We start from the raw sequence: 27,889 nt of genomic DNA on the forward strand, positions 1-27,889 counted from the left end.
CCCCGGCATCGCTAAGCCGCGATGATCACCAGTTACGCACACAACAAAGCAGATTGAACGAGGCAACGCAATCCTTAAGCGAGTGGCTGGGGAGAGAGGCACTAGACCTGTTACCTCAGACCGCAGAGGCGCCATAGGCACGATAGGCACCATCAGCACCATCCCTAACGGGCAGCTAGGCACCAGAGGCAGCAACAGCAACAGCAACAACAACAACACCATACTTGGCACATGCTTGACGGACATGTCTGAGAACCATGTCTAACCACCTTTCATCCTGGAGTTCTCTTTCGTTTTCACAACTGAGCGTTTCCCCTTGACCACCACCTTCCCCGTGAATTTGTTTCATTGCCATCGACAACAACACCACGAGTTCTCCTGATGTTCTCGATGAAAGAGAAAAGGCATCCTGATGCTTGCGTCTGCACCTTTGCCTGGCTAAAGCCGAGTCGAGGCAGAGGTTGCCTCGTATTCGCATTCCCGCTCGCTTACAGATCGATTGTGTTCCTCTGGTTGTGTATCCTCTTCGTCGAATAAGTCACGTCTCCTTCGCCGTGTTCCCTAACTTCTTGCTCTTCCGCGTTTTTCTGCATCTTTGTCTCAATAATGGATCCAAAGTGGTTTCCTCCTCCAGATCGCCCCTTCCAACCTGGAGAACGAAGCGTGTTCGGCGCGAGCGCCATTGGCATCACTACCCTGTTGCTCCCGCAAGGTCAGTTTCGCAAGATAATCGCCATACCCCCGATTCTGTGGATTATCTTCAACCTGCGACGTCACACTACCGGGAAGCTTGAAGAAGACTATATGACTGCCATCAATGTCTGCATGATCTTGATCAGATGGCTCGATTTTGAAGTGTTGCATAAGGCGGAGCAGACGTTTCGACGAGTAAAATCGGACGGTACAACGGAGACCGCGGAGGACATACAAAAGATGACCATCTGGCAGAAATTCTGCTGGGGTCTTCAACTTTTCGCGACGATGCGTGGAATTGGTTGGAATTGGCGCGTCAAGAACGTTGGCGAGGTCCCTAGAGACATTTCTCGCAGGTGCAGAGCCACCTTTTCGTCCCTGACCTCGTCTAACTAAAGCAGTCGATTTGTCTTAGAGCAGGTTGCCAGAGCCTCATACTGCTTTCTTTACATGGACATTGACGAGTGGTACATGCGTCGGACACCTTTCGGAGACGGCACCAGTCCTGTTCCCGATCTCTTCACCGTCCCACTTTGGCAACAGATTCTCCTGGGATGGTCTTCTGCCTTCCACAGCGGTTTCACAATGGTCTTCGGTTATTACCTGGCCGCGGCGGTCGCCGTCGGTACTGGGCTCTACACGCCTCAATCATGGCCCCCATTCTTCGGTTCGTTCATCAAAAAGGGATACAGCCTGAGGAACATTTGGGGTTCCTGTTGGTGAGTGGGTTCCCTGCATCAAACCACCAACCTCGTCTTATCGGCTTTGCAAGGCATCAACTGCTTCGTCGAATGTTTGAGAGTGCCAATTCCGCTCTTCTGCGGCTCTTGAGGGTCAAAAAGGGTACTCTAGTCTCACGGTATGTGCAGCTATACAATGCTTTCTTGGTGTCGGCCCTTATCCATCATGCTGGAGCCCTCAATTGCCCGTCTTCGTCCTTTGCTTGGTGTCAGTTCTATTTCTTCATGATTCAGCCGGTTGCAATCACGTTCGAAGACCTCGCCATATACCTGGGCAAGAAAACGGGCCTGAAGGACACCTGTAAGTGTTTGTGACCGCTCCGTGCCGGGTGCAGAACAACCCAATTTGACCTTGGGCAGGGAAAACTAGAGCTGTCGGGTACGTCTGGGTTGTCTGTTTCTTGAGTTATTCTCTTCGATATGCAGCCAAAGGCATTCTGGCCGCTGGATTGGGTGGAGTCAGACATCCGTTTGTGGACACATTTAGCATCATAGACCGACTGTTTGGATGAGGAAGCATGTCTGGATCGACTTGACTGTTGTGGACGGGTGTGTGTCTTGGTGTGCTGGCAGTTTGCGCCACCTGGCGATCTGTAACTTGTTGGTGAAGGGAATATCCTCTCCTCGATTCATGATGTAGCAGTAGACAGCCCACTTAGGCAATGGCCATCGGATCAGCGGTCAGAGATGACGGCAGAGAAGACTTGCATAAAGCATCAGTGACGGCCACTCGGATCATATTCAGTTGGGGGTCGTTGGGGGACCTAGATAGACGAGGCGGGTACCTTGGAGGAAAGTCGCGTGCTGCGATTACAATTGACGCGTCCCTGAAGGGCAGAGTGGAGGTCTCGGGACGAGAGGGCACCAAAGCTCACCGTAGGCCAGTTAGTGGCCGCGGATCGCCCTGCAACCTGCAACACAAACTCGCAAGCGAGGGCTAGTCACCCATAGTAGGCCGACCTCAGACCTCATCTGGCAGCCCAATCCAATCTCGTGCCTTCCACATTTGATTGACCTGTTTGTTTGATGTTCAATGTCTTCATTGCCATGCCTTTTTGCGACCATCTACGATCGTCTCACCCGTGACAAAGCCATTGTCCGTCTCCTGCTCAGGACGGCGTGCCACCAGCAATCGCTATACCACCCTTGATGCCGCAGCCACAAGTGGCAGTCCAAAACCATTGCCCGGCATCCTGCGTTGGCCGTTCCACCAGCTACCAATCACTTATTCTCGCCAACCAGACTGCAGTTGGACCAACGGACAATGAGAGAGGGCAAGGCCGATTTGCCCTTTTAATCTCTCCCTTCTTTTCTCACTCCCGTCGATCTCAAGATGCCTGCTCGCACCGCCGAACCTCCAGACGATGTCCCCACTACTAGAGCAGTCGACGGCTTGGGTCTCAGGGTCACCAAAACCCCCAAGCCTCCGTCCAGCCCAACCAAGAGAGAGGAGAAAGAGAAGACCAAGGCGCAGGATGTGACCGAGCTGAAAGACTATCAGTTGGGTGATTGTCTGGGTAAGGGTGCTTTTGGCTCTGTTTACAGGGCATTGAATTGGGGCACGGGAGAGACTGTTGCGGTCAAGCAGATCAAGCTGGCGGATTTACCCAAGAGCGAATTGAGGGTTATTATGCTGGAGATTGACCTGCTGAAGAATCTTGATCATCCCAATATCGTCAAATACAACGGATTCGTCAAGACTCCCGAAACCCTCAACATCATTCTCGAATACTGCGAGAACGGGTCCCTGCATTCAATCTCCAAGAATTTCGGCCGCTTTCCCGAGAATCTGGTTGCTCTCTACATGTCCCAAGTGCTCCAAGGTTTGTTCTATCTGCACGATCAGGGCGTCATTCACCGCGATATCAAAGGTGCCAACATTCTAACCACCAAGCAAGGACTGGTCAAACTGGCAGATTTTGGAGTGGCGAGCCGCACCACAGGATTACATGAGTCCAGCGTCGTGGGAACTCCCTATTGGATGGCCCCCGAAGTGATCGAGTTGACAGGCGCAACTACCGCTTCGGACATCTGGAGTCTGGGTTGCACGGTGATCGAATTGCTCGATGGGAAACCGCCGTATCACAATCTCCAGCCTATGCCTGCTTTGTTCCGCATCGTGAACGACGACCATCCTCCCCTGCCGCAAGGTGCATCACCCGCAGTTTTGGACTTCTTGATGCAATGTTTTCAAAAGGACCCAAATCTGAGAGTCTCGGCCAAGAAGCTATTAAAACATCCGTGGATAGTGAATGCAAGAAGGACCAACTCGGACAGGCCAAAGAATTCCACTGAATATGACGAAGCGATAAAGAGCGTTCAAGAATGGAACGAAGCCCTTAAAGATTCTCCCAATGGCAGCTCGATAAGAAAGAACTCCAATGCTTCGACAGCCAGTCCAATACCTGTGGCAAGGGACATGCTTCGTCCGACGAAATCTCAAACCAAATCTCCTAATCCCCTTCTCAATAAGGATGACAACACAACCAGGTTCCGCTCCCTCGAAGATGAGGACAACTGGGACGATGACTTCGCCACTGCTATTTCACCGAGCACTTTCCAGTTGCCGCATCTGAGACCTCACGATAACTTTGGAGGCATGTTGTCTTCTGAGAGATTGAAGGCATTCGCCACGATGGAGAGCGCGTTGGGAAAAGAAAACGAGGCCGTTGAGGACAAGGATTCGACACTAAAAGCTCCTTCGCCTGCCGAAGTGGACACAAATAAAACCATCCGACTTGCAAGCGCTGCGCCGGCGAAGAGGCCAGAAGTTCGTCACGCGAGGCACAAGTCTGAAGTGCCCCCAAAAACAAAGGCAAAGCCCACACCAATGCCTCGCAAAGCTTCGTTGCCCTCTGCTCGTCAGACAACGAATCTTTCCAAAAGCAAACCACCGCAGCCAAAAGTACAACAGGATGAACCTCCAACACGACGTTACCGGGAGAGTTCTGTCGAGGATTTCTCCGACATCGTCCAAGGGAACGAACTCGCCTTGGATACCAAACTGGGCTTGATGCGATTGGAAAGCGAGGTACCATCCAAAATATTAGATTCGCCCAGCGTTACCGATTTGATGCAGAGTATGAGACCGCCAAAGACCGGCGGCAGCCTCAAGAGGCATCCTGCGCCCAGAAACAAATTGTCCATGCGAAGGACACGATCTTCCATCGAGATTCAACGTTTTGCTGAGAGCGAGCAAGATGAGGACTTCTCAGACGTCTTTGCACAGACGCCTGCAGTGTTCGAGAGAGCTGAGAGCGAAGATGGCTCTGAGCTAATGCTAAACTCGAAGATATCGAATCTATCATGGCTTCCAGATGCCGAAGATGAAGATGATCCTTTTGCACAGCTCGAGGAAGGGCTGCCAGAAGTTGACCTAGAGTCAAACATTGCCCGAGATAAGCATGCGCGACTCCGAACAGATGTGGAAGTTCTAGTAGGCCAGCTGAAAGTCATGCAGGATGACGACGCTTTATTACAGATCTCCGAGGATTTGATGAACTACTTTGACCTCTTCTCGGACACAAAAAGCGTTATCATCAGCGCGCATGGTCTCTTACCGATATTGGAGATTTTGGAAGACTGCATGCGCCTGGACATTGTCCTCAATCTTCTAAAGATTGTAAATGCAATCATTTTCAACGACGAGGAAGTCCAAGAGAACCTATGTTTTGTCGGAGGGATCCCAAAAATCAACAAATTCGCCTCTAAGAAGTTTCCACGGGAGATACGTCTCGAAGCTGCCGCTTTCGTCCGGCAAATGTACCAGACGTCCACCCTCATCCTCCAAATGTTCGTCAGTGCCGGGGGTCTAACGGTTCTGGTTGATTTCCTAGAAGATGACTATGACGATGACCGAGAATTGGTGCTGATTGGAGTCAATGGCATCTGGAGTGTTTTTGAACTCCAAGGCTCGACTCCAAAGAACGACTTTTGCAGAATATTATCTCGGAACTCGGTTTTAGAGCCGTTGTCGCTCGTCCTGAACCGGGTTCTGATGGAGCCATCGGATTCCGGAGATCAGAAAGAACTTGCGGACTTGTGTGAGGGTCGCATTGCTAGTATCTTCTTCGTCTTCTCTCAAGCGGAGAATTATGTCAAGGAGCTGGTCGCTGAACGGACAGTTTTGCACCGAGTTCTGAAGAATCTCAAGAGAATGGCTCCGGCACACCAGGTAACGATGTTGAAATTCATCAAGAACTTGTCGATGTTGTCAACCACGCTGGACGCGCTTCACAATTCGAACGCTATTGATGTTTTGTCTGAACTCCTCAGCAATAGCATGAGCAAGCCGCATTTTAGGGAGATGTCAAATCAGATATTGAACACCATCTACAATCTCTGCCGTTTGTCAAAAAGACGGCAAGAAGATGCAGCACTCGTCGGTATTATTCCGATCCTCATCAAGATTGTCAAGCAGGAGAAGACCCCTGTCAAAGAATTTGCGCTGCCAATTCTATGTGACATGGCTCATTCTACCAGGGCTGCTCGCCGTGAGCTTTGGCAGAACAAGGGCCTTGCATTCTATGTCTCGTTACTCTCGGATCCATACTGGCAGGTGACAGCTTTGGATGCGATCTTCACCTGGCTTCAAGAAGAGACGGCCCGAGTCGAAGATCACTTACTCGAGAATCAGAATTTCATTTCCGCGATCGTGGCAGCGTTGACTAGCAGCAAATCAAGCTCATTTGAAAACCTTCTAGAGCCCCTGCAGAAATTGCTTCGACTGTCGCCACCTCTTGCAGCATCGATGGCAAGAAGCTCGCAAGTTTTCGACACCTTGGGCCAAAAGCTGAGTCACAACAAGCCCGCAATCCGTCTCAACCTCCTGCGTATCATCGGCAGCATCTGCGACTCGACAGAAGAAGGCTGTTTCCTTCTCGACCAGTACGGTCTCTACGATGTGATTCGAGAACTTTCATATTCTGATTCTGCGGTCCTTGTCCGCAGCATGGCCAGCGAACTCATCCGATCATGTGAGGAGACCGATAACGTGAGCATTAAAAGTGGGCAGGGTGGTAGTTCGGCGACAAACGGTGCTCGAAGAAAGCATCCTGGCTTCCAACGCCGCACCAGCTCTACGACGCCACCTCATCTCCTCGACCGTCAAATGAGCATGCCTACGTCTCCTCAATTAGGCCGCTCGGAGCGAGCCAGCATGAACATGTATGATCCACCTGTCGCGCAGACGCCGCGACGGCAGCGCAACGGCGTGTATGTCAATGGCACGAGCGTGATGCGGCCTGCCAGTCGCGACGGTTCGACGTACGTCCGCGAGAACTCTCCAGCATTTGTCATGCCCAGTCTCACACGAGCAAACACAGCCAGTGTCGTGACGGAGATGACGGTGAATAAGAGCAGGCATCCTCGCCAGTCGACGGTAGCCACAGGCGTGGTAGGACATCATCGTCTGTCACGCCAAAGTACACGAGAGAGCATCGTTGGGTCAGCGAGGGGATCAACGGAAAAGGACTCGAGTTCAGCAACCAGCACAAGAACGTATCAAGGACAAAGCAGTGCCGGAAGCACGCCTGGAGCATCGACTCCTGTGTCAGAGCAGAGAGCACGGAGAGAGGCGAGACACGCACACTCTAGCAGTATCAGTCAATGCCGAAATTCTAACAGCAATAGCAGCATAGCAGGCTCGAGGCCTGGTTCCGGACAGAGCCAAGGCCAGGGGCCTGGGTCAGGTCAGGTTGAAGTCACGGTGGCAAGGAGGACGACAGCTAGAAGACATGGAACGTGGGATGATCGGTGGGGCTAGACGTCTGGCTGAGAGTTATGTTATGTGAAAATGCATGGCATGTGGTCCTTGACTGTGTGGTTAGGAGGCTGGTTGTTTTGACGAGCAACGAACAACGACTTGGGGAGGACATTTAGAAGGTACAAACACGGATGTCGGTCAATGATTGGTTGTCTTCCGTACATACTTGTAGAGAAGCCGTAATGGAGAAGGAGAGCGGGGCCGATGGAGCGGAGCCGATGGAGCGGAGCTCCTGATAATTTCCGTACCGATGAGAGAAGATGGGGTGGCTTTGTGTGTATCTTCCTGTCCCTACTGGATGAACTGTGGGAAAAGAAAAGAAAAGCATCCTGAGAGAACGAATGGAGTCAAATGAGTCAAATTCGTAGACAGCTTGTGAAGACCATGACGCGGTGAGCTGGTTAGTAAGGCTGGGCGACGTCCAGCGCTCTCCTCATCAACTTACCATATATATACATATACCATATCTATTTCTGATTGCTCCAATGATCATGATTCTCTGGGGGCAGTACATAATCCAAGCCTGCCCTCCACGGACGCATCGTCCAGAGGCGGAGTCGGTGAATGCTTGTAGCAGGCAATTGGGTGTTATAGGAAGTGGACAATAAAGTCGACAAAGGGGGCCTTGTGGTGGCTGGATGTCCTGCGTTCGAATGAATGAATGGGTGAATACCCATTGGCCCCCATCCGGTCTTTGCCTGTTAGAGGCATTGATTTCGCATCTGGCATCTATTAATACTCTGCACAAGTAGGGCACATTGGTGACACGGTAGGGAATAATGTTCGGACATCTCGCCGACAAGGGAGGGGAGGAGGAGCAGGAAAGGGGAGGCAGGCTGGGCCCAGCCTTGCCTCCTAAATCAGCGTCCCACAGCTGCGCTGGCTGGCACGAGGCTGTGGACCCCCTGGTGCACCCATTGAACCTCACACCCCCTTTTTGAACCCTACCCCTTGTGCTCGCCTTGTGTGCTATGTACATCCTCCGTAGGCACACAGCCCGCAGCACGGTGCCTCGTACTCCATGTGAGTTTCTCCGTCCAAGAATCAATCCTCCATTGTCACCGTACCGGGGTAACCTTTGCTTGAGCCCCATATAAGCTACTAGTAGTTGGGTTAATTGTGCAACCACCGTGTATGCACTGTACGGGCAACACATACGCAGTGCCCGCATCGCGACTCGAGCAGGGCAGGGGAGTTTGAAGGAGTACTGGGTAGGTACGGAGTAGTTAGTTGGCTGGTTACCCGCGCAGTTGTACATATGTAGTTGGCTGATTGGTCGCTACAATGCGCCGCAGCCCGGTCCTGTCCTCATATCCATGCTGGTAGGCACTTACCTATTAGGTACTTGTCTGTCCGCCGGTACGAGGTATACATGAAAGGAAGCACTCCGTACTCTGTGCGTCACCGGGACCAAGCGCAATGAATATTTCTTCCCTTCTCCGTTGTGTCTGGACAGTAGCCTGGTTGGAAGACTCCGTGCGGTATTCTATTTCGACGCCGAGCATCGTTCCGTCTGCTTTGATTCCTCCGCCGGATATATCGTTCCGATGCAGGAGGGCACACCTAGCTGGTACTCCGTGCTGGTACTACGATGATTGAACCTTTTCTTTGTGTTTTACTCTAATTAGTAGACTAGTTTCTGCTGCTCGATGTGGAGGGTATGCGGACGGGATGTGGGTGCAAAAAACGGTGATCGATATGGAGAACGAGTTTCGCTGGGTTCTTCTACAAGTTCTCCGTACGTGGACTCCGGATGAAGCACCGAGTACATTCAGCGGTGAATTGGCGAGTGAGTTAGTGATTTCTTTTCTAAACTAATCAGCGACCACTACGGTAGGTAAGTGACTCCGTCCCATCCAACCAATGGGTTCCCCTCTCCTCTCTCGCTTTGAAGACGCCCAGGTAAGGAGGCAAAATACTGGGTAGATCCAACACACTACTCGTATGTATGAATTTTTCTCCCAGGCTCGATCAAACACAAGCCAAAATCAACCCCGGTCAGACAAAGTGTTGAGTGACTTCTCAACTGACTTCCCTCCCCTTCCCCTCGTATTGCGTGTCGACAACCCTTGTGGTCTGTTTCCGTTCTCACCTTCTGAAAGATCCAGGGAAATTGCACGAACCAGAATGGGTAGTGTCTTCTGGCACCCCCCGCATTGAATACGATGGACGGACCAATACAGAGTACTCGGTCGGAAGTAACGAGCCGGCAGAGAGATGTCGCTCTCTATGTTTGCACGAGCACGGCAGCACGGAAACTCAGCCAAGTCATGCGAGGCTCGGATGGGTGATTGTGCATAATTCTAATTTTTTTTTCTTGCTCTCCCTGTCTTGGTAGTGGTGGTCGATGATCAGAAAAAATTTGAAGGAATCTAACCAGACCAGGGAGCGTGGCGAAGCGCGGGACGCAATAGAAAGCGCTGTCGAGCGATTTGTCGAGCAATAGCCACGGCTCGAGGTAAGCAGACGCCATCGTGTCATGGACCGGTCAGTCAGCCAACCACGGCGATCCATTTGCAGCCGGACCGCTCTGCTCTCTCTATTTTCGTGGAGTCGTTCGTCGGTCCGGGCAGCAAAAGCCTTCCATCCATGCAGTGGCAGCTAGTGGCAAGCAAGGGCCAGAGGTCGGATCCGATGCGATCTACCGAGAGGTAAGAAAACGACCCCTGGGTGAGTGGCGCCACAAGGATTAGTTTCCAGGGAAGGCGGATTGGATCGACTTACTGAAGGGAGAAGTTCAAGTAGCCGCGGCTATATGCCAGTGGGCCGTGCCCTGAGCAGGAACAGATCGTGCATCAACCTGTCTCCTTCAGCAATCTATCGTGATTATGCTATTATGTAGTGGTTGCTCCGGTGGAAAGGTTGATGAGGCATTGACGCATATTCCGGTTTGCCTAGGTCTTTGGCGTCCTCTTTCCTGCGGGTTGTGGACACCTAGCTTCCCAACGTTTTATGTTGGATCATCACATCGTCATAACTTCGATTATCAATCTGGGGAAGAGCGGGAGGATGCTCGTGTACTGGGTATGTAGCTGGCTCATCGCCGATGCCTTTCTGGCTGCGAAAGTCGGTCGTAATATCAGAATCTACCCTGTCTTCGCAGGCTCGTGAGTAAGAGGAGACTCTGTCATCAGTATTGCAGACACTAGTCACAGTGAGATTCATCGTAGTATTCAGCAGCTGAGCGTAGGACATGGGTGTTTTGCTCACAACGCTGGTACTGGGTACATAGCCCGGTGCAGATGTATGGCGCCTATCGACTTCCCTGCAGTTGCTGATGCTTGACCCTATCGTCTAGTGCTCATGGAGTCCCCATGGGTATCATATCCGGGCACTGTCTAGCGGCTAATCCCCGCCAATCTTTGAACGCTTCTGTTGGGGGGGAGACGTCGACCACACTCGGAAGGTGAGGTGTGAGATTTGCAGTATTATGTTGTCAGGCTCAAGGATTTGTTGCAAGTCACTTTGGGAAGGCCTTTGGACCTTGACAATGGGATTAGGATATGCCACGCAAACAGCAAGAGAAGCACATGTCACCGTCGCCCGTGGTAAGAAAGTGAGGTCAGATCTCAAAGTCCACTTCCGATTATTCAGGACGGCCGAGTTCACGACAAGCCGGAAGATGCACACCATCTTTTGTTTCGCCAAAGTAAACCTGCACTCTGGCCTGTAGCAGAAGTCTTGGACATTGAGTGTAGAGCAACATCAAACACCGGCATTGAAGAGCTGGTCGGAATGATTCAGGTCAAGGAGGATTCGGGCAGGATCGCGATGGAAAGCACGGCCAATCAACAAATTCACCGGGCGAGAAATGCATGTGTTATGAAAGGAAGGAACAAGAGGTACCATTCGGTAATCATCATCTGGTATCATTTAGACTTAAAGAGACACATTCGGTAATTTTGAGCATTTACTCAGTAAGATTATAGACCAGTATGCAGTAGGTGGGTTTGGAAGGCGCAATGCCATGCACACCCCCCCAATATCAAAACCCGGCAAACCATCCTTCGGCAACTAAAGCCTCAGGAAGAAGAAGCTTCGTCCAAATCGAAGAAATCGTCAACACTGAGAGCGCTGTAGTCGTACACCACAATCCCCCTGTGGCTCGTGGTCTTCTCTTCCTCGGCTACTTCCTCTGTCTCCTCTGGCTCCTCTGGCTCCTCAGCTGCAGGACTCAAACCCGATGAGTGCACATCATACTCTTCTTCAGCATTGGTCGATTCATTGACCGCAAAGTCAAAGGGCTGGTCGATATGCTTTCCGAATGGAGGGAACATATTTTGTAGAAATGCTTCATCAATCGCCAAGTAGTCTTCAGGTGCAAGTTCCACTCGGGGAGTTGCCTCCCTGTTCGACTGGGCGTGTGATTCGTCCTCGGGAAGCGTTGTTGATGGATTCAGGAGATCTTCCATCAGATCCCGCTCATTATCTGTTAGGCGCATTCCATTAAACAGGTGCCCAAATGGGCCAGAACGGAATTGTTCACAAATGGCGGCGGGAGTTGGGCAACTGTCCGAGGAAGCAGGAGAAGACGATGTATCGGCAATTAGAGATCCTGGAGAAGACAGGGCGTCCTCAACGACATTGGGTGGAGACATCTGAGATGTTGTGTCTCTTGGTCTCGACTCTCGCTTGGGCAGGTCGGAGACGGTATAGCGATGGCGATCTTTGGGATGGAGATGGTGAAGGTAGTTCCTCAAGATAGACGGCTCAATGAAGCTCGGAAAGCAGGACTTGGTCGTTGTTGTCTGCTTCCTCAAGTTTGGTGCGTGGCTAAGGGGTTGAGATTCCGAGTTCGCCCTCTTGGTGCCGCGGATTTTGACATGCTCAAAGGATGACGACGGTCTTCCATATTGGATTGATGCCGGTGTCGACAACCGATGGCGCCTTTGTTCCAAGCTCGGCTCACTGAGTTGTTTTTGCTGACGTCCAAAAGACTCATTCACAACCTGAACACTCCCCGAATCCAGCCTCCTCCTCTTGGGAGCTGGCTCATGCCATTTGTTTCCCAGAGCTTCCAGCTCTTTCTGTGGAAAGAGGAGGTCAACAAAAGACATGGTGCCCGAAATGGCTCGAGATATGCAATCCCAATGGCTGGACTTGCTTTGACGCTGGAAGAGACCCAATGACTAGACAAGAACGGTATATTTCGGATATGGGAGACGGCAAAGGATTCCAATGCTGCTGGGGGAGAAATAGAAGAGAAGGACGGAAAAGGGTTTATAGCAAGAGGTCCAAACTAGCGAACTAGAGGCTGTGCTCTTGCCGATTCCCGTCACCAGGGTTTCAATAATACTTAATCTACGTATGCTCATTCCCACCGGCCGTAGACAAGGGGGTGCTTAGCCCAGCCCATGTGCATTGCCATTCGGACCGAGTCGGAAATAGGGCTTGAACTTGGTGCATTGCCAGGACATAGCCAGAGGAGCATACCTAGTAAGCATCGGAAGAGGGGAGAAATGTTTCCTGGGCCAATTATTCCGGGGCTCCAGGGGGCTGGCCTGCGCTGCCAAAAGCTGGAGGCAAACTGCTCCACGTCAGATGGTGCTCACAGAGCGAGAGCGTAATACTTAGCGACAAAGTTAGTGAGAGTAAGCTGACGAATGAGGCAACGGAGGACGGTAGAGCGGTGGACAAACAAGGGAAAGGCTTTGCAGAAGAAACATGGCGGCGTTGCTTCGGGGCGACTTCCCAAAGACATGGAGACTCCGTAAAATCCCCGTCCAAACCTTGAATTAAAAGCCCAAACGCCATCTTTTTCATGAACCCATCTGGGGTGGGATTTGAGGAGTCTGTATCCGGGGGTGGCAACCCGAGTGTCAGGAGAGCCCAGGCTTTCCAAGAAACAAGATAAATACCAAACCAGAATTGAAGGCACACGGCCCAAAGGGATTCCCCGTTGGAGGAGTCGATCAGTCTCGCCCCAGGCTCGTATCAAGGCACCTGGCAGGGGCCATCGCGATGCCGCATCCCAACCGTCGGATGCCCTCTCGTTTCGAAGAGCCCGTCCGCGATGGCATCGCCGCACCTCTCGTCCTGAATGTCGATCTAGATTGACTTTCTCTCTGGGCTCTTCTCAAATTTTAACGCCCGCCGTGCCTGCAGTTGTCTAGGCGGGAAGCTGCAAGGCCTCGCCAAACGGCGGGCAGTCCACCCACTATCCAGCTTCCGGCCAGTCGACCCTAGGCGACCCCCACCACCAACCTGACCAACGACCGTTGACGCTTCGGATCCGAACGCGGCCACACGTGTCGAAGGTGCATCGGAGAGAATAGCAAGAGCAGGCCTCCAGCCCCAGACTTTTCAATGTCCCTTTCCTTATCAGCCTTGTTATAAACGCACTGTTCTCCGGACGCCAGTTAAAACATGGAGCGCGGCCTGGCAGCCTTCTCTCCCCTTTGATTTTTCGAACCACATGATCTGGGACAAGGAGGGGCGCGAGGGAGATTGGTAGGCAGATGGAGCCTTGACTTTGCTGGTGTCGTTGAGAAGTCGGCCATGGGTGTTGCTTGGGTGAATCCGAGCCAGGACTGTCAGGTAAGAGGAGTTGATGGGAATGTCGACTTCATACAGCGTGGTTCTTCCGAGCCTCGACTGTAACGTTTGGCTCGATTTCTCAATGTCAGAATGCCTGTATATGGGAGCGAGTAAAGTCAGAATTTAGGGAGGGGCAGCAAACTAACTTAGTAATAACGACTCTACCAAGAGGTGCAGTGACTACAGTGCTTCCCCAGCTTAGCAACACACCACCCACAACACCATTCAATCCCCTACACAAAAACCCATCTCAACACCATGGTCCATACCAGCACGCCCATTCTCATCTCTCGACTGGACGAGCTAGTCTCACTCTAACCAGTAGAGGCATCTAAAGGCCAAGAGTCGGAGACAGAACCCAAATCCTCCCTGTTCATCCCATTTCCTGATTATCTCGTTTCGACGAACCCTATCACTAGGACGAAACGCCCCGTGTTCTTTGCATTACCCGCAATATTCTCGCCTTCGCTTGCACTGATTAGTCAACCTGTCTTCTGCACCCAGGAACCGTCCCCCTCAGTATGGGAAGAGCACGAGCTGAAGACGACAACTGGTTTGGTGTCCAGGATCCGCGAAAGAGGAAGCAAATCCAGGACAGGCTGGCCCAGCGAGCAAGGAGTTCGTTACGATTAACCACTCTCGCCACAGAATTGGTCGACGCCTTGACTGACGAATTTCCGATATAGGAAAACGCCTAGCGGAGGCCAAAAAGTCGGTTGAGGCATTGTGTCCTGACAGTCGAGGCTGCGACAGCAATTCAGGCCCCTCACCAAGCAGCAGCAGCAGCAGCAGCAGCAACCAAGAGGACCCGCTGTGTCTTGTACCCAAAGTGCCTCGACTTCCCGCATTTTATCAGGCGCTTGTACCAACGAGCAAGCCAGATACCTTTGTAACCACTTTTGTCTCCGGGTCCATCTACGGAGCTCTATATCAGAACGGTGCAATGGTAAGTTCTCTTCTTGGCACGGACGGGGTCGCCCCGGAACTGGCATCATTTGTATCTTCATGGTTTCTTTCGTGTCAGGCAACGGCTGACAGAGCCGCTCTATCTTGAAAAAGATGGGAATAGCATGCTCCGTGGTCGTCCCCAGCAAATCCAGCACCGTGGGGCCCGAAATCCCAGAGTCTTTACGTCCTACAGCTTTGCAACTGACCACGATCCACCCTACCTGGATTGACCGGTTCCCGTTTCCCAAAATGAGAGACAACATGATCACGCTGATGGGCATCATTAATGAGGAGGAATTTCTTGCCGACTTGTTCTGCCTGACGAGCTTTACCTTGAACCCCGGTGCTGCGTCCTGGGATCCCACCGCATGGAAGATTGGGAAGGAATTTTCAGCGAAATGGGGCTATCTGTTTTACTAGAAATCATCCGTCAAACCCCTTGATTCGGCCAGGCATTCTCCCCAGTCTGAACAAATCAAGCCGCTGTCACCACTGCCTTGATGATGACGCTTGCAAGATCCTCCGGAGCACTCGCATTGGGACAGTGTCCGGTATTCAACGTATGCACATCTACCTTCTTGCCACTCTCCCGCTCAATGCCGTCGATCACGGAGTGCTGAAATTCCGGCGGTAGAATCACGTCCTTCTCGCAAATGACGAACGAGACCGGAATATGATTGTACCCGGGGTACGTGAGCTTGCCGTCAAAGCTAGCAGCCGAGTGGTATGGCATCCTTTTCACCCACTCCTTTGCTTCTTCAAACGGCAAGTCCGAAAACGTCAATTTTGCACTCTCTTCGATGACGTGGCTCATGAAATCGCCCTGGTTTGTTCCGACGCAGAAGAAGTCAGTCAGCCAGTTGGACAAGGCCATCCCGGAGAACAGCGCGAGGAACCCGAATGTCGCAGTCGCCAAAAACACTCTCTTACTCACCTCGACTTGGAGAAAAGATGGAACCAGGTCTCCCATAAGGTCTTTCAACGAGTGGCCTGGCGTGGGCACCACTGAGGTTACGTATACGAATCTCGAAATCCCACCCTGCTTGCCAATCGCTCTTCTCGTCGCCTTCGAGAGTTCCCTTGAGCACTCCGTCCCCGGGACGCCTCCATACGAGTGCGTCACAATAACAACGTCTTTTCCCTGATCCGCGAGATCCTGGACGATCTGGCGGAAGAGGTCCGCATCTTCTTCCATGGTCGCCGCCCTCTCGTCGTTGAGGGGCGAGCGGGACGAGGAAAGGAGGGTTTCGACAATAGCTTCGTACCCGTGTGCGTGGAGCGCGTCGACTACGTTGGTGTAGAACGATGCAGGCGAGAAGGAGCCCGGAACGATGACAATCGCCGGTTTAGCCGCGTCGGCGGAGGCTGGATCTTGAACCATATTCGCGCGATGAGACGGCTTTGGAAGCGGGAGGTTAGCAGACGAGAGAGAGACGAAGAACTATCTCTACGCAAGAGGCCAGAAAAAAAGAGAACTCGATCAGGTGGACGTGAATACCGACCGGTAACCCTTCTCTCTTTCTGTGTCTTTTGTTTTCCCCAGGAGTCAGAGTCTCGTTACCAAGCCCTTCCAGACCAGGATGCGACCACGACAATGAAGACAAGACCAAAGAAGAAACACCGATTTAAATTGGAAATGGAAATGGAAATGGAAATGGAAATGGAAATGGAAATGGAATATGGGGGACAGGGCGCTCTTTTCTTCCCCCGCTCTTCTCTGTCCCTCTCGCGACCTTGTTCCACGTATCTACAAATGCGAACAAGAGCCCCCGGCCCTTTAACCGGACGAGACGACCCGCTGGCCCAAAAAACCCACCCGTCTCGCTAATAGTGGTACTATATTCGAACATAAGGCATCAGAAATTAACCAGAAAGCGCACCCCGCCTCGCTACGAGAAATACTATACTATATTCGAACATATGTACGGCCATCAGAAAATAATCAAACCAGAAACCGACGAATGCGGCGGAGAAACAGATCCGCTGCTCCAACCAGAAAATGCAAACAGAAGAAAGGGAAATCGATCGATCGGCTGTTCCAAACAGAAAAATTAAAAGAACAAGACAGAAAGGTCAGAAATAAGGCCCGGCCATGGCGAGCAATGTCAGAAACAACCGGAGTCCTGTCCTCGGCATGCTGTGTGGTGTTGTGTTGTACCATGTTGAGTGGTGGTGCAGCCCGACCTGGCTGCCTGCTGGCTGTTACCAGGAGACACACCTCGGTATAGCTCTTCAGCGCAATTTTGGGTTTCATTTTCTTTTGTCCACGGAAGGTTCATGTTGTCTGGCGGATCCAAGTTCGAGACAGTCATGCATGGCATGGTCTGGCAGAGAAACATACCGAAGAATAACAGGGACGGAGACCGCCCTGGATAGGATTCAGAACAGGGAAAAAATATTACGCTGAAAACACCAGTCCGGCGTTGAATCAAAGTTGAAAATGGGATCTTGCGCTCGCTCGAGGCCGCATTCTCTTTGTTCTCTACTTGCCCATCCATCTGTGGGATACCCTTCGCCCATCGGTGGCTATAGCAAAGGTATTGGCATCCTATGCCGGGTAACCATTGCGACTTCGTCAGGGCTCGCCTTGTCCGTCAAATAAACAGTCCCAAGCTCAACGGCAACCGTGCAACCATCGAACGATACGGCCAATCTAGATAGATGACGCGCTCTTTCTGCCAATGTTGCCGATCATGGGGATTAGTGTCTTGCAGTGGGTACCGACTTAAACACACGGGGCGAACCGTGGGTGCATCTAGGTATTATCGTTAACCCTACAGAGGACGCCATGCTTGGAGGACCACTTACTAGCTAAGAGGAAGAATATAGCCCCTCTGTCAACTTAGAAGCCGCCGCCTTTTTGCGGCTTCTCCCTGCGAGCAGGCTCATGTGATCTCTTTTCCTTTCCTTGAAGATTTCGATGGCATCTGGTAGTCCTCAGACTCAACTTCCAGCTGTCAGAGCCAAACAAGCATCGACAGCAAGTCCCACTCTTCCCTCCTTTTGTCGCACTACGTCATCAATGACCTCCTTGTCTAGGTTTGGAAACATGCCGCATAGGGTCTCGACCACAGTCCTATGTTCGGCTCTTGAGATCCGTCGAGCTTCCGCGGCTTCCGCGCTTGCCTGTCTCGCGGCCGCTTCCTGGGCGTCATAAGGAGATACCGAGCCACCATGAGCTGGTGGCGGTTGAAACATGTTCGGGTTCAGCCTCGGAGCCGCTTGAGGCGCTGGACTCGGTCTGCGTTCTTGAGATGATGTGTCCTGGTCTGAGAATATTCGTCCGATTGTGGAAAGAGGCTTCTGGATGGTCCGCAAAAGACCTGCTACACTGTCGTCGGAGCCGTCTCCCGAGCTGCTGTATTGCCGATTAGGATCTCTGCGTATAGGGCTGCTGGATGTCACATCCATCGAATTTCGTGGTGTGAGCTCGGGCTCGGCAAGTGCTGATTTCTCTGCAATAGTCACGGCAAGCGGACTCAGTTGCTCGGCCTGACGATTATGCTCTGCGATCGCTGCCACAGCGTTCTCAACGTTGCGTTCAAATTCCTCATCACTGACTGTCAGGGTCGTCCGATCTAGGCTTTCGATAAATTGTATCGCTCCTGATAGGGAGGAGAGGTAGTAGCCCGCCTCGCCCCCAAGCTTGTCCTGATTCCTGAATCGAAGAATGTACTGGATATTCGACACAAGGTTCTCTGGATTAGCTTGAAGGACAACATAGATTAGAAGCGGCACGAATGAATCTGCCGAAGTGTCGGAGCTCTTAGCATTCTTCAACAGGCCAAAAATAACCTTGCAGCAATTCAAGACGCAGATGACTTTGTCTCTAGGCGCTCGATATCCCTTGATTTTGAGGAGTTCCTGCTGTGCCAGTCTAAGAAACCTCTCCCCATTTGGCCCGACTGGCTCTATGTCGAGATGCTCCTCTCGCACCCAGCTGTAAATCCGTATCTTTTGGGCTAGGATCTCGTCTCGTTCAACGTCTTCTTGATGCTGACCGCGTCTTCCCGGTGCCTGGGACTTTTCTAACTCTTTCCTTCTTCCCCTGGACCGGGATCGCGCGACCGGAGGAGACGGTGGTATTGCGGGAGAAAATGTTTGCGAATATAACCTGTTCATCACAAGCTTTTCCATCCCTTCTTTGGCATTGTCGAACTCATTATCAGATACTTCCCGCCATACCTCACAAAGGGCCATTTTGTTTGTGATGAAGGCTAGAAAATCACCAATGATTTTGACCTGTTCGTGGACCATCCATTGCTTCTTTCCAAACTCGGTCAAGAAGGAGCGTAGGAATTTGGCCACTGGATCGGCAGATTTGTGACGCAGCTGCTCCAGAAATCGATGAAAATCAAACGGCAACTCAGGCTCAGGTTCGGGAGGAGGTGGTTGCATCGGGTGCGAGGGCGACGAGGCTTGGGCTGGACTTTTCATCGGAGGACTTCTCAGGGGACCTGAATCATGACTGAGAACCCCCAAAGGCGGCGACGGCAAAGGCTTTTCTGTATGATAGGAGATCATCGGCGATGCCAACGTGTCCATGTCTCTAGATCGAAGTGGTTCCAGGCTTGACCTTCTGGGTGGAAAACTGCCACTTGATCCTAGAATAGGCCCAGTCATTTCGTGTCGGGGAGACATGATTGATTCCTTCGAAGGTGCTGCCGACGCATCATCGAATTGATCTATGATACTCTGTATTTCGGACGTCGATTCCACATCAGGGTCATTGCTGGACTTCTGGTAAGGCGTTTCCCCAGTATTGTCCCGAGACTCCTGACTATAAGCCGGATCTTTCTCATTATATTCTTCACCTGACGCTCTCATAGATGGATGCCTCGATATCGCCGGGGTTTTGGGTGTAGGATCGAGGTACGGCTTTTCACTCTCCGCGGGGGGTTCAGGTGGAGGAGGCGTGGATGGCAGAAGTTTCGGTGGAAGGACATGATTGCTCTTGGTCTTGGAATCATGGATTCGGAGATCTGGTATCCTGTCTGTCACGTCCAGTTCTGGATCCTTTCCTTTTTCTGAACATGCATCCTTCGAGATCTTGTGCTCCATAGCAACGTCACTCCCTTCTGGCTCCAGATCTACGAGGTTGGGCGACGGGGTTTCCGACGAAACGGCTTTCTCGCTGGCATCCATGGCTGCATGGTTGCTGTTGGGTGACATCGACAACTGTCTTATTGTAGGCGTTGACAGGGTGACAGGATCTGTGGCATGCTTTCAAGACGTCGGGTTCAAGACTCGTAGGATCGCCGATCTAGTGTTGGTTCATGATGAATGATGGATAGGCTGACAAGCGTCACGCGACGGGAAGAGAAGGTCGGCCACTTGACCGAGAAAGGAGGAGCGTGTGAAAAGGAGAGGTGCAGGAAATTTCACGCGCAAGGTCGAAGACGCTCCTCTGGTGAAAGTGCAACTCCTCTGATGCCCTTTCTCAAGGATTGGGATGACAGCCGCAGCCGTTGCATAATGGATAACGTCGGAGATACTGCAAGGCCGCCAGCGCAGGCGCAGGCAGTTGAGTTTCCCGAGCGGCATCATGCAGCTGCTGGCAGCCGAAGGGTTGATGTGGCTTGGTGTGGGCACTTGGACGCGAATCGGGCCCAGCAGGCTTCTGATTGGTCAGACCTCCGTATCTCTTGGCACGGTCACATGTGTTTCGCGGCCGAGTTTCTTTTTCATTTACGACGTATAATCATCCTGTGCTCTAGCTCTCTTACTTTGCGTCCAGCACACAGGCACCTCTATGTGCGGCATCTTCTTTTCCATTGCGAAACACCGTCCTATTCTACCCGATTCTCTCACGGTAGACGAGCTCAACGCACGTGGACCAGACAGCTACAGAGAGCTGGATGTCAGACTTCCTACTCCGCGATCGGACGAACTGCACCTCACATTTGTTTCTTCCGTCCTAGCATTGCGAGGAGATTCTGTCCAGAGCCAACCCCTCCAGGATCGCGCTTCAGGGTCCATCCTCTGCTGGAATGGCGAGGCGTGGAAAGTGGATGGAGTCAGAGTGGAAGGAAATGACTCGGTGCAGATTTTTGATCTTCTCTTGCGTGCCTCTCATTCAAGTCAAAGCGGTGGCTACCAGCAGCGCATTGCTCAGGCGCTGACAAACATAGCCGGGCCTTTTGCCTTCGTCTTCTACGATGCTCCTCGTTCAACCGTCTACTATGGGAGAGATCGGCTAGGGCGCCGCTCTCTGCTCACCAATCATGGCGATGAAGACTCACTGACGCTGTGTAGCGTCGGCACTCCGCCTGTCGATGTGCTGGACGAAGAAGTGTCCACAGATGCAATCCATTTTATCTCTTTGGGGCACGGTGAAATAACTCGGGGCGAGCTTCCATGGCAGAACATGTCCCCCATAATCAACAAGGCCGGTCCTTTGGAGCTTCTTGAATTGATTCCGACTTCGAGGAGTGTCGACCGCTTCCTGGAGTTATTGACTGGTGCTCTTGAACTAAGACTTCTGGACATTCCGAATCACGACCACAATCACATCATGCCACAGTCCACGAAGGTCGCCATACTCTTTTCGGGAGGTCTAGACTGTACACTGCTCGCTCGCCTTGCGCATGATCTTCTGCCCAAATCGGAAGCTATAGATTTGTTAAATGTGGCCTTTGAAAACCCACGGTCAATGGCGGCAACGAACAAAACCACAGATTCGCCCTACGAGCTCTGTCCCGATAGGGCCACCGGTCGCTCCAGCTTTGCAGAACTTTGTGAAGCATGCCCAGACCGAGAGTGGAGGTTCGTGGCAGTTGATGTGCCTTATCAGCACTCAAAAGCCTATAAAGCCAGGATTCAACGGCTCATGCACCCTCACAAGACGGAGATGGATTTGTCTATCACCATGGCGCTCTTCTTTGCTGCTCAGGGAGTAGGGAATTTATTCAAAAAGACGGAGGTACAGCAGACAACCAAGGAGCTTTATGCCTCCCACGCTCGAGTCCTGCTTTCCGGTCTAGGAGCAGATGAGTTATATGCAGGATATTCGCGACATGCTGCAGCCTTTGGTCGGGGAGCATTTGCTGCCTTGGCAGAGGAACTCGAGCTAGATTTCAATCGAATCGGATCTCGCAACTTGGGTCGGGATGACCGGGTCATGAGTCATTGGGGTAAAGAGGTGCGTTACCCTTATCTAGATGAAGATTTGGTGAGGTTTTCTCTAGGTCTTCCGGTGTGGGAAAAGTGTGGTTTCAGATCGTCAAAAAGGGTTCCCAAGCACTACGAGGAAGTCGGCCGTGTCGAGAAGCCCGAGGATCTTGAACCTTCAAAGATGCTGTTGAGACTAGCTATGTGGAAGCTAGGCATGCGGAGTGTTGCTTCAGAAAGGAAGAGGGCCATCCAATTCGGGGCCAGGACTGCAAAAATGGATGTTGGTCAAGGAAGGACAAAGGGGACGGACGTTTTGGCCATTGGAGGCTGATTTTCTCAGCAGCATTTCAACACGGGAAACGCCGTCGGCTAATCGACCAGTTCCAACCCAAGGGTCAGAGTGGGACTGAAGGAGCGGCTATGATGAGAGTCCACAGATACTTCTGAGGTCCAACAGACTTGAGCTGGTTGCAGGGGTCCCCAGGGTGCGCCTGTAACCGCCGAGTCGACCCATGAAGGTTGACAAAAGGCAAGTCTGAGCCGCAGAAAATGAGTGGACTGGATTTGCTTTGGTCTTCGGTTAACGGCGAGACGGATCGGGGAATGAACAAGGCATGCTCCCGATGCCAATATTTCCCGAACACCGTGCCTTGCATACATGCTGGCGAAAAGCAGCATTCTGACTACAGCATTGCACCGGAATAGACGTGGGCATGTTGCCCTAGGGTAAGATTGGTATTATGGAGACTCGAGGACTCTCTTTGGTGACGGAGAAGAGCGGCTTGGTAATGCTTTCTCTCTCCACCTGCATTCCCCACATATTTTTTGGGTGCACAAATTTTGGTCGACAAGTCCAGTTGCTCAAAGGGCGTGATGACGATCACGAGTTAGCTAAATTGAAAGGGTCTGCAAAGAGCGACTGCTTTCTGCTTCGCTCTTCTCTACGACTGACGGACTCGACGTCCACCCCTATCTCGATGGACGCAGCATCACTTCCTGTCGTTCAGCAGGTCGAGTCTAATAACCAAGAAAGGCAAGACGAAGTATCTCCTGCCGGGAGCGGCACAGTGCCGAAACATGCAAGGTCCGAGGCCACAACACTTATTACCCTCGACACAGAGAAAGGACCCTACACATATAGCGATGCGGAGCAACAAGTTACCACGTTCGATCTAGACGACCCAGAACCAGCTCATGGTCCAAATGACCCTTTTCCAGAAGGTGGCCTCCAGGCCTGGCTCGTCCTAACCGGTGCTTTCCTCGCGCTCTTTGCCTCATTTGGCTTCATGGTATCCATTGGTACCATTCAAGAATATCTCCAAATGCACCAACTCTCGACCTACACGTCCCGTGACATCGGCTGGATCCCCTCTGTCTTTGTCTACCTCGCCCTAGGACTGGGCATTTGGGTTGGCCCACTCTTTGACCGGTACGGACCACGATGGATTGCATTGTCGGGGAGTACAAGCTACGTCATTATGGTCTTTCTGTTGGCGCAATGTAAAAAGTATTGGCAATTTCTGCTCTGCCTTGGATTTTTGGGCGGGATCGCGGGTGCAACGCTGACTACGACGAGTTTGGCCGTGGTGAGCCACTGGTTTAAGCGGAAGAGAGGGCTCGCGCATGGGATTGCGATGGTGGGATCGAGCTTCGGCGGTGTGACCATTCCCCTGATCCTGAGGGCCACGCTCCCTAAATATGGGTATGCATGGTCCATGCGCATCCTAGGATTTTTGTTCCTGGGATGCTTGGCAATCGCGAATGTGTTGATGAAGCCACGCCTGCCGCCATCTCCTGAAGCAAGGAAACAAGCAATTATATCGTTGGGATTGTTTGGTGATTTGAAATTTACGTTTCTGACGATCAGTGTATTTGGGTTCGAAATCGTCCTGTTTGGCGCCCTGGGTATTCTCCCCACCTACGCGAACTACGGCGACAAATTCCCGCCCGACACAGGATTCTACATAATCTCAGTTCTCAACGCCTCGTCGTGTTTCGGACGGATCATCCCCGGCTACGTGTCCGACTTCGTGGGCCGCTTCAACACGCTCCTCTTCATGATCGTCTTCACGTTGATCCTCATGCTCGCTATCTGGCTCCCGCTGGGCCACACCTCCCTGGCGGCACTGTACGTCTTCGTCGCGCTCTTCGGCTTCGGCACCGGCTCGTGGATGGCGCTTACACCGGCGTGCATAGGCCAGCTCTGCGAGGCGGACCAGTTTGGTCGGTTTTACGGCACGTCCTATTTCATCGGCAGTCTCGCGGCGCTGGTCTGCATTCCCATCAGCGGGGAGCTGGTGGAGGCCGCCGGGCCGGAGATCATGGTTGGGTTTATGTGTGTTGTTGCGGGCGTGTCGTTGGGGACATTCGTGTTGAGTCGGTGGGCTTGCTTGGGGTGGCGCTGGCGCTGGATGGCTAAGGTCTAGCAGAGGGTGGAAAAGCAAAGGGTTGAGATGCGAGATTGCATTGCGTGATGGTATGGACATTGAAGTTATATAGATTTCTATATCTAAATCTATGTATATCTTCCGAGCACAGGTTTTGCACACACCATCTGTTGTTAGTTCGGATATCAACAGGGATGAATACATATATGCCAGCTGGCCTGAAATCTGTCGGATGCGGCCATTTATCCTAGATTTGCAAATCAGCTTGACAAGACATAGTACGAAACCCTCAGTCCGTGCCGGAGTCCTGACTTTGCCACCTATTCACCACTTGGTCTGCATTCGGCACCTTCACGGTGCAAAGCTATGACCGAACTTGTGAGTGTGGCTCGTAAAAGGATGTCTGCAAAGATATTGGGAGCTCCTATAGCATTTTATGCCGACGTCACCTGGTCGGCCTGGGCAGATGGAGACGAAACCTCAACGTCATGCGTTGGTGGTCGCGTTTTTTGATAACGCTTGTTTCCCCTGGCAATGGTAAATGCAGGATACATTAGCAGCAAGCCGCCAAATAAGCTGGCCGCGCCTCCGAAGGCTTGACCATGTGCGTAATTGCTCGTCGTTGTATTGACAAGGGCACCGGCGATAGGTCCACCGATCAAGCCTGCAAACGCAGAACCAGACCAGGCCATGCCGGTCCTTGCACCCACAACGTTCGGTGTAGGTGAGAGCAGAGGCACGACCGCGGCAGGGATTGCCACTGTAATGCCTGCCATGAAACCCACCAAAATCGCCCAAATGGTGACGCCGGGAATGCTGTGAATCCCGATCCACGCCAGTATCAATATCCCGAGACTGATACTGCCGGCTGAAAGGACGACTGCGGGGCCGAACTTGTGTGCGACGAAGGCAGGGAGGATCCGGCCCGCGAAGCTTCCCGCATTCAGAATGGCGAGGAGATAAAACGCGTATGAGACGTTCGTTTTGATGGAGAACTGGGCATATGGTGTGATGTAGATCAGCGGAACCCAATATCCAAGGAAGACAAAGAATAAGCCGACCAAGAGAACCACGAATGGTGGCTCTTTGAGGGCAGAAGGGTCGAATAGTTGTCCATTTGGGCGTCTATATGTTGGATCTGGCCGGAGCAGGAAGAAAGTAGCTATGACCATGCCAAGGAGTATGAAGCCGAAGATGCGATTGGTCCACCCGAAGCCGATCTGCGGTTGTAAGTGACGGAACATGATGGGCAGGACGATGCCTCCGATGGCTGCTCCAGACGATGATCCTCCGATAGCGAGTGGCCGTTGCTTGGCGGTGAAGGTCTGACTGATCACGGCTATCGAGGGTATGTACAGCATTCCGTTGCCTGATACTCTGGTCAGTACGACACATAAAAGGAATCCACAGTTGCTGACTACTTACCCAGTCCAATGCAGACACCCTGGGCCAGAATGACCTGATAGTATTCTTTGGCCAAGCTGAGCATCATAAAACCGAAAACGACCATTGAGCCACCGACAATCAACAACGTTCGAATATAGCCTCGGTCATAGAGAGCCCCAGAGACGATCCCCGTGAGTCCCATCAACGACACCTGGACTGTGCCGACCCATGATATAACAGATGGTGTGTGGGAGGCAAGCAAGTCCTTCTGATAAAAGGCTTGATAGGCACTGAATGAGGAGGCGACACCCCAGGTGATGAAGAAAACAAAAAAGCAGCCAATAATCCTGCATGTCGAGGTGAGATCCCGCTTGCTATCACTGGGCTGAGGTGTGTGAACAAATGCATAATTAAGAGCCGGTTCAGGGTGCTGCCCAAGTGAGTCGCTCAGGTCTGAGATCTCCCCATCCTTCTCGCTCGTCATGACACGACTATCAACTCCTTGACGATGATTAAATCGACCATCTGTTGAATGGAAGGAGGAAAGAGTAGTTGAAAAGAAAATTGAAGACTCCGTATTATGCTTTGGATCGGCACTTATCGACGGCTCTGATGCCGGGACGGCGGGACGGTTCTTCGCTTTACCTTCCCTCCCACCGGACACAATCGACAGAGCTCTGACATCACTTCACGGGACTTGCTTAGAGCAGCGACGACTTTGTTCACGGGCTTGAGCCTTGGCAGGGACCAGATTGCGGCTCTCAAATGGGCTTCGAGGTCTGTTCGCGTCCGTGGCTGCTGTGAACGCTCATCAACCCGTCACTGCATTCTCAGCCTCCAGGCCAGTCTCACTTCTATCCCGACGCGGGGTTCCTTTGTTGTTCCCCGAGACACCGCATACCTGCACTCACCGATCCTCCATTATCATATGACTCCGTTCACCCAACTGCTGGACATATAACAGAAACTTCTCGACTCCGTCCGCACGGTCCCTTTGACTTTATCCTACAATCACCACGTTCGCATTCACCCCTACGTCCAAGATGCCTGACGACCTTGATGTCAAAGATGAGCACAAAGAGAGCCACGAAGATGGTGGCGAGGAAGAAGTAAGGATAGATCCCCCCCGTGGTTGCCAGGCCATCCTGTGTTCAGATGGCCTCATACTCATCTGTGTCGACAGGAAGAGATTGCCGCCATGAAGAGGCGTGTCGCCGAGATGGAGTCAGAAGCCGCTAAACTACGAGAGATGCAAAGTCACCTTGAACAATCATCAGAGAACATGCCCAGAGAAGATAGGGAGGATGTAGACGCGCGCAGCATCTTTGTCGGCAATGTGGACTACGGTGCAACCCCTGAAGAGATCCAAGCACACTTCGCCAGCGGACCAGGATCGATAAACCGAGTCACCATCCTCCTGGACAAGTTTACTGGTCATCCAAAGGGGTGGGTTAAATAAAACTCCAAGCACTATCATGCATAAGGCTTGTTCAAGAGCTGGATGCTGTTCTTTCAAGACTTCAAGAAAAATCATTTCATGCTGCCTGGCAAGAGATGGATTGCTAATGGAACTATCGCGCAGGTATGCATATGTGGAATTCTCAGACCCAGGACTGGTGGCTCAAGCGTTGGTGCTGAACGAAAGTGTCTTTCGCGGCCGCAATCTCAAGGTTAGCAACGATCCTGGTCCGGCTTGGGACCATGTTACTGACAAGACGGTTCAGGTTGTGCCAAAACGTACAAACCTTCCCGGCATGACTCGAGGCAGAGGAAGAGGAGGTCCCGTGCGTGGTGGTCGAGGAGGATTCGGCGGACGAGGAGGCTTCGGAGGGTATGGAGGTTTCGCTGGTGGTGGTTACGGTGCCCCGCGAGGCGCCCCTCGGGGCGGCTTCAGAGGGCGTGGCCGTGGGTATGCACCATACTAGGAGGGGATCAAGCAATTCTTGATTTCGGCTTCAATAGAGTCCTCCACAACAAGGCACGCGACAGTGACCAAGGCGGAAGAGTTCACGCGGGGACACCCAAAAATGCAAGCAGCGTTGGCGCTGAGCCTTTCCGGCATGTTGGGACCGAGCATTGGTCAACTGTGACTTGCCACACGTCTCAGATGGCATGCAGGATTTAGTGGCTCATCAATACGTGGGCTGCTCAAATCAATATTGGACGGGCAACGGGGGCCGGAAGCCTTTTGTAAGATTTATGGAATCAATATGAGCAGAGTTTCACGGACGTCACTGCGAGGGGACCAAAATTCTCTACAATTGAGACAATATAAATATTAATAATGACATGGGGATTTGGTCCCTGATGAGCGGGATCCT

General features: G+C 52.1%; 10 protein-coding genes across 10 annotated transcripts; 6 read left to right on the forward strand and 4 right to left on the reverse strand.

The window, feature by feature from the left end:
• Positions 1 to 606: 606 nt before the first annotated feature.
• A1O5_08883 (uncharacterized protein) lies at positions 607 to 1,945 on the forward strand (the record flags this gene model as incomplete). The annotated part of the gene is made up of 4 exons (XM_007749464.1): positions 607 to 1,049; positions 1,095 to 1,412; positions 1,466 to 1,734; positions 1,794 to 1,945. 4 exons carry the CDS (start codon positions 607 to 609, stop codon positions 1,943 to 1,945), a joined length of 1,182 nt encoding a protein of 393 aa, XP_007747654.1.
• An 821-nt stretch (positions 1,946 to 2,766) lies between these two features.
• A1O5_08884 (STE/STE11/CDC15 protein kinase) lies at positions 2,767 to 7,197 on the forward strand (the record flags this gene model as incomplete). The annotated part of the gene is made up of 1 exon (XM_007749465.1): positions 2,767 to 7,197. The coding sequence occupies one exon, from the start codon at positions 2,767 to 2,769 to the stop codon at positions 7,195 to 7,197; it is 4,431 nt and encodes a 1,476-aa protein (XP_007747655.1).
• Positions 7,198 to 11,219: 4,022 nt separating this feature from the next.
• A1O5_08885 (uncharacterized protein) lies at positions 11,220 to 12,254 on the reverse strand (the record flags this gene model as incomplete). Its single annotated transcript, XM_007749466.1, has 1 exon — positions 11,220 to 12,254. The coding sequence occupies one exon, from the start codon at positions 12,252 to 12,254 to the stop codon at positions 11,220 to 11,222; it is 1,035 nt and encodes a 344-aa protein (XP_007747656.1).
• A 2,539-nt stretch (positions 12,255 to 14,793) lies between these two features.
• On the forward strand, positions 14,794 to 15,102 carry A1O5_08886 (uncharacterized protein; the record flags this gene model as incomplete). The annotated part of the gene is made up of 1 exon (XM_007749467.1): positions 14,794 to 15,102. The coding sequence occupies one exon, from the start codon at positions 14,794 to 14,796 to the stop codon at positions 15,100 to 15,102; it is 309 nt and encodes a 102-aa protein (XP_007747657.1).
• Positions 15,103 to 15,157: 55 nt separating this feature from the next.
• Positions 15,158 to 16,063, reverse strand: A1O5_08887 (uncharacterized protein; the record flags this gene model as incomplete). Its single annotated transcript, XM_007749468.1, has 1 exon — positions 15,158 to 16,063. The coding sequence occupies one exon, from the start codon at positions 16,061 to 16,063 to the stop codon at positions 15,158 to 15,160; it is 906 nt and encodes a 301-aa protein (XP_007747658.1).
• Positions 16,064 to 17,625: 1,562 nt separating this feature from the next.
• A1O5_08888 (uncharacterized protein) lies at positions 17,626 to 19,827 on the reverse strand (the record flags this gene model as incomplete). Its single annotated transcript, XM_007749469.1, has 1 exon — positions 17,626 to 19,827. One exon carries the CDS (start codon positions 19,825 to 19,827, stop codon positions 17,626 to 17,628), a length of 2,202 nt encoding a protein of 733 aa, XP_007747659.1.
• Positions 19,828 to 20,434: 607 nt separating this feature from the next.
• On the forward strand, positions 20,435 to 22,126 carry A1O5_08889 (uncharacterized protein; the record flags this gene model as incomplete). Its single annotated transcript, XM_007749470.1, has 1 exon — positions 20,435 to 22,126. The coding sequence occupies one exon, from the start codon at positions 20,435 to 20,437 to the stop codon at positions 22,124 to 22,126; it is 1,692 nt and encodes a 563-aa protein (XP_007747660.1).
• Positions 22,127 to 22,772: 646 nt separating this feature from the next.
• Positions 22,773 to 24,221, forward strand: A1O5_08890 (uncharacterized protein; the record flags this gene model as incomplete). The annotated part of the gene is made up of 1 exon (XM_007749471.1): positions 22,773 to 24,221. The coding sequence occupies one exon, from the start codon at positions 22,773 to 22,775 to the stop codon at positions 24,219 to 24,221; it is 1,449 nt and encodes a 482-aa protein (XP_007747661.1).
• Positions 24,222 to 24,616: 395 nt separating this feature from the next.
• A1O5_08891 (uncharacterized protein) lies at positions 24,617 to 26,052 on the reverse strand (the record flags this gene model as incomplete). The annotated part of the gene is made up of 2 exons (XM_007749472.1): positions 24,617 to 25,551; positions 25,608 to 26,052. The coding sequence occupies 2 exons, from the start codon at positions 26,050 to 26,052 to the stop codon at positions 24,617 to 24,619; spliced, it is 1,380 nt and encodes a 459-aa protein (XP_007747662.1).
• Positions 26,053 to 26,611: 559 nt separating this feature from the next.
• On the forward strand, positions 26,612 to 27,493 carry A1O5_08892 (uncharacterized protein; the record flags this gene model as incomplete). Its single annotated transcript, XM_007749473.1, has 4 exons — positions 26,612 to 26,677; positions 26,752 to 27,014; positions 27,151 to 27,238; positions 27,293 to 27,493. The coding sequence occupies 4 exons, from the start codon at positions 26,612 to 26,614 to the stop codon at positions 27,491 to 27,493; spliced, it is 618 nt and encodes a 205-aa protein (XP_007747663.1).
• Between the last annotated feature and the right edge of the window lie 396 nt (positions 27,494 to 27,889).

This window comes from Cladophialophora psammophila (assembly GCF_000585535.1).
Source record: "Cladophialophora psammophila CBS 110553 chromosome Unknown aczJe-supercont1.14, whole genome shotgun sequence".
Classification (NCBI taxonomy): Eukaryota; Fungi; Ascomycota; class Eurotiomycetes; order Chaetothyriales; family Herpotrichiellaceae; genus Cladophialophora; species Cladophialophora psammophila.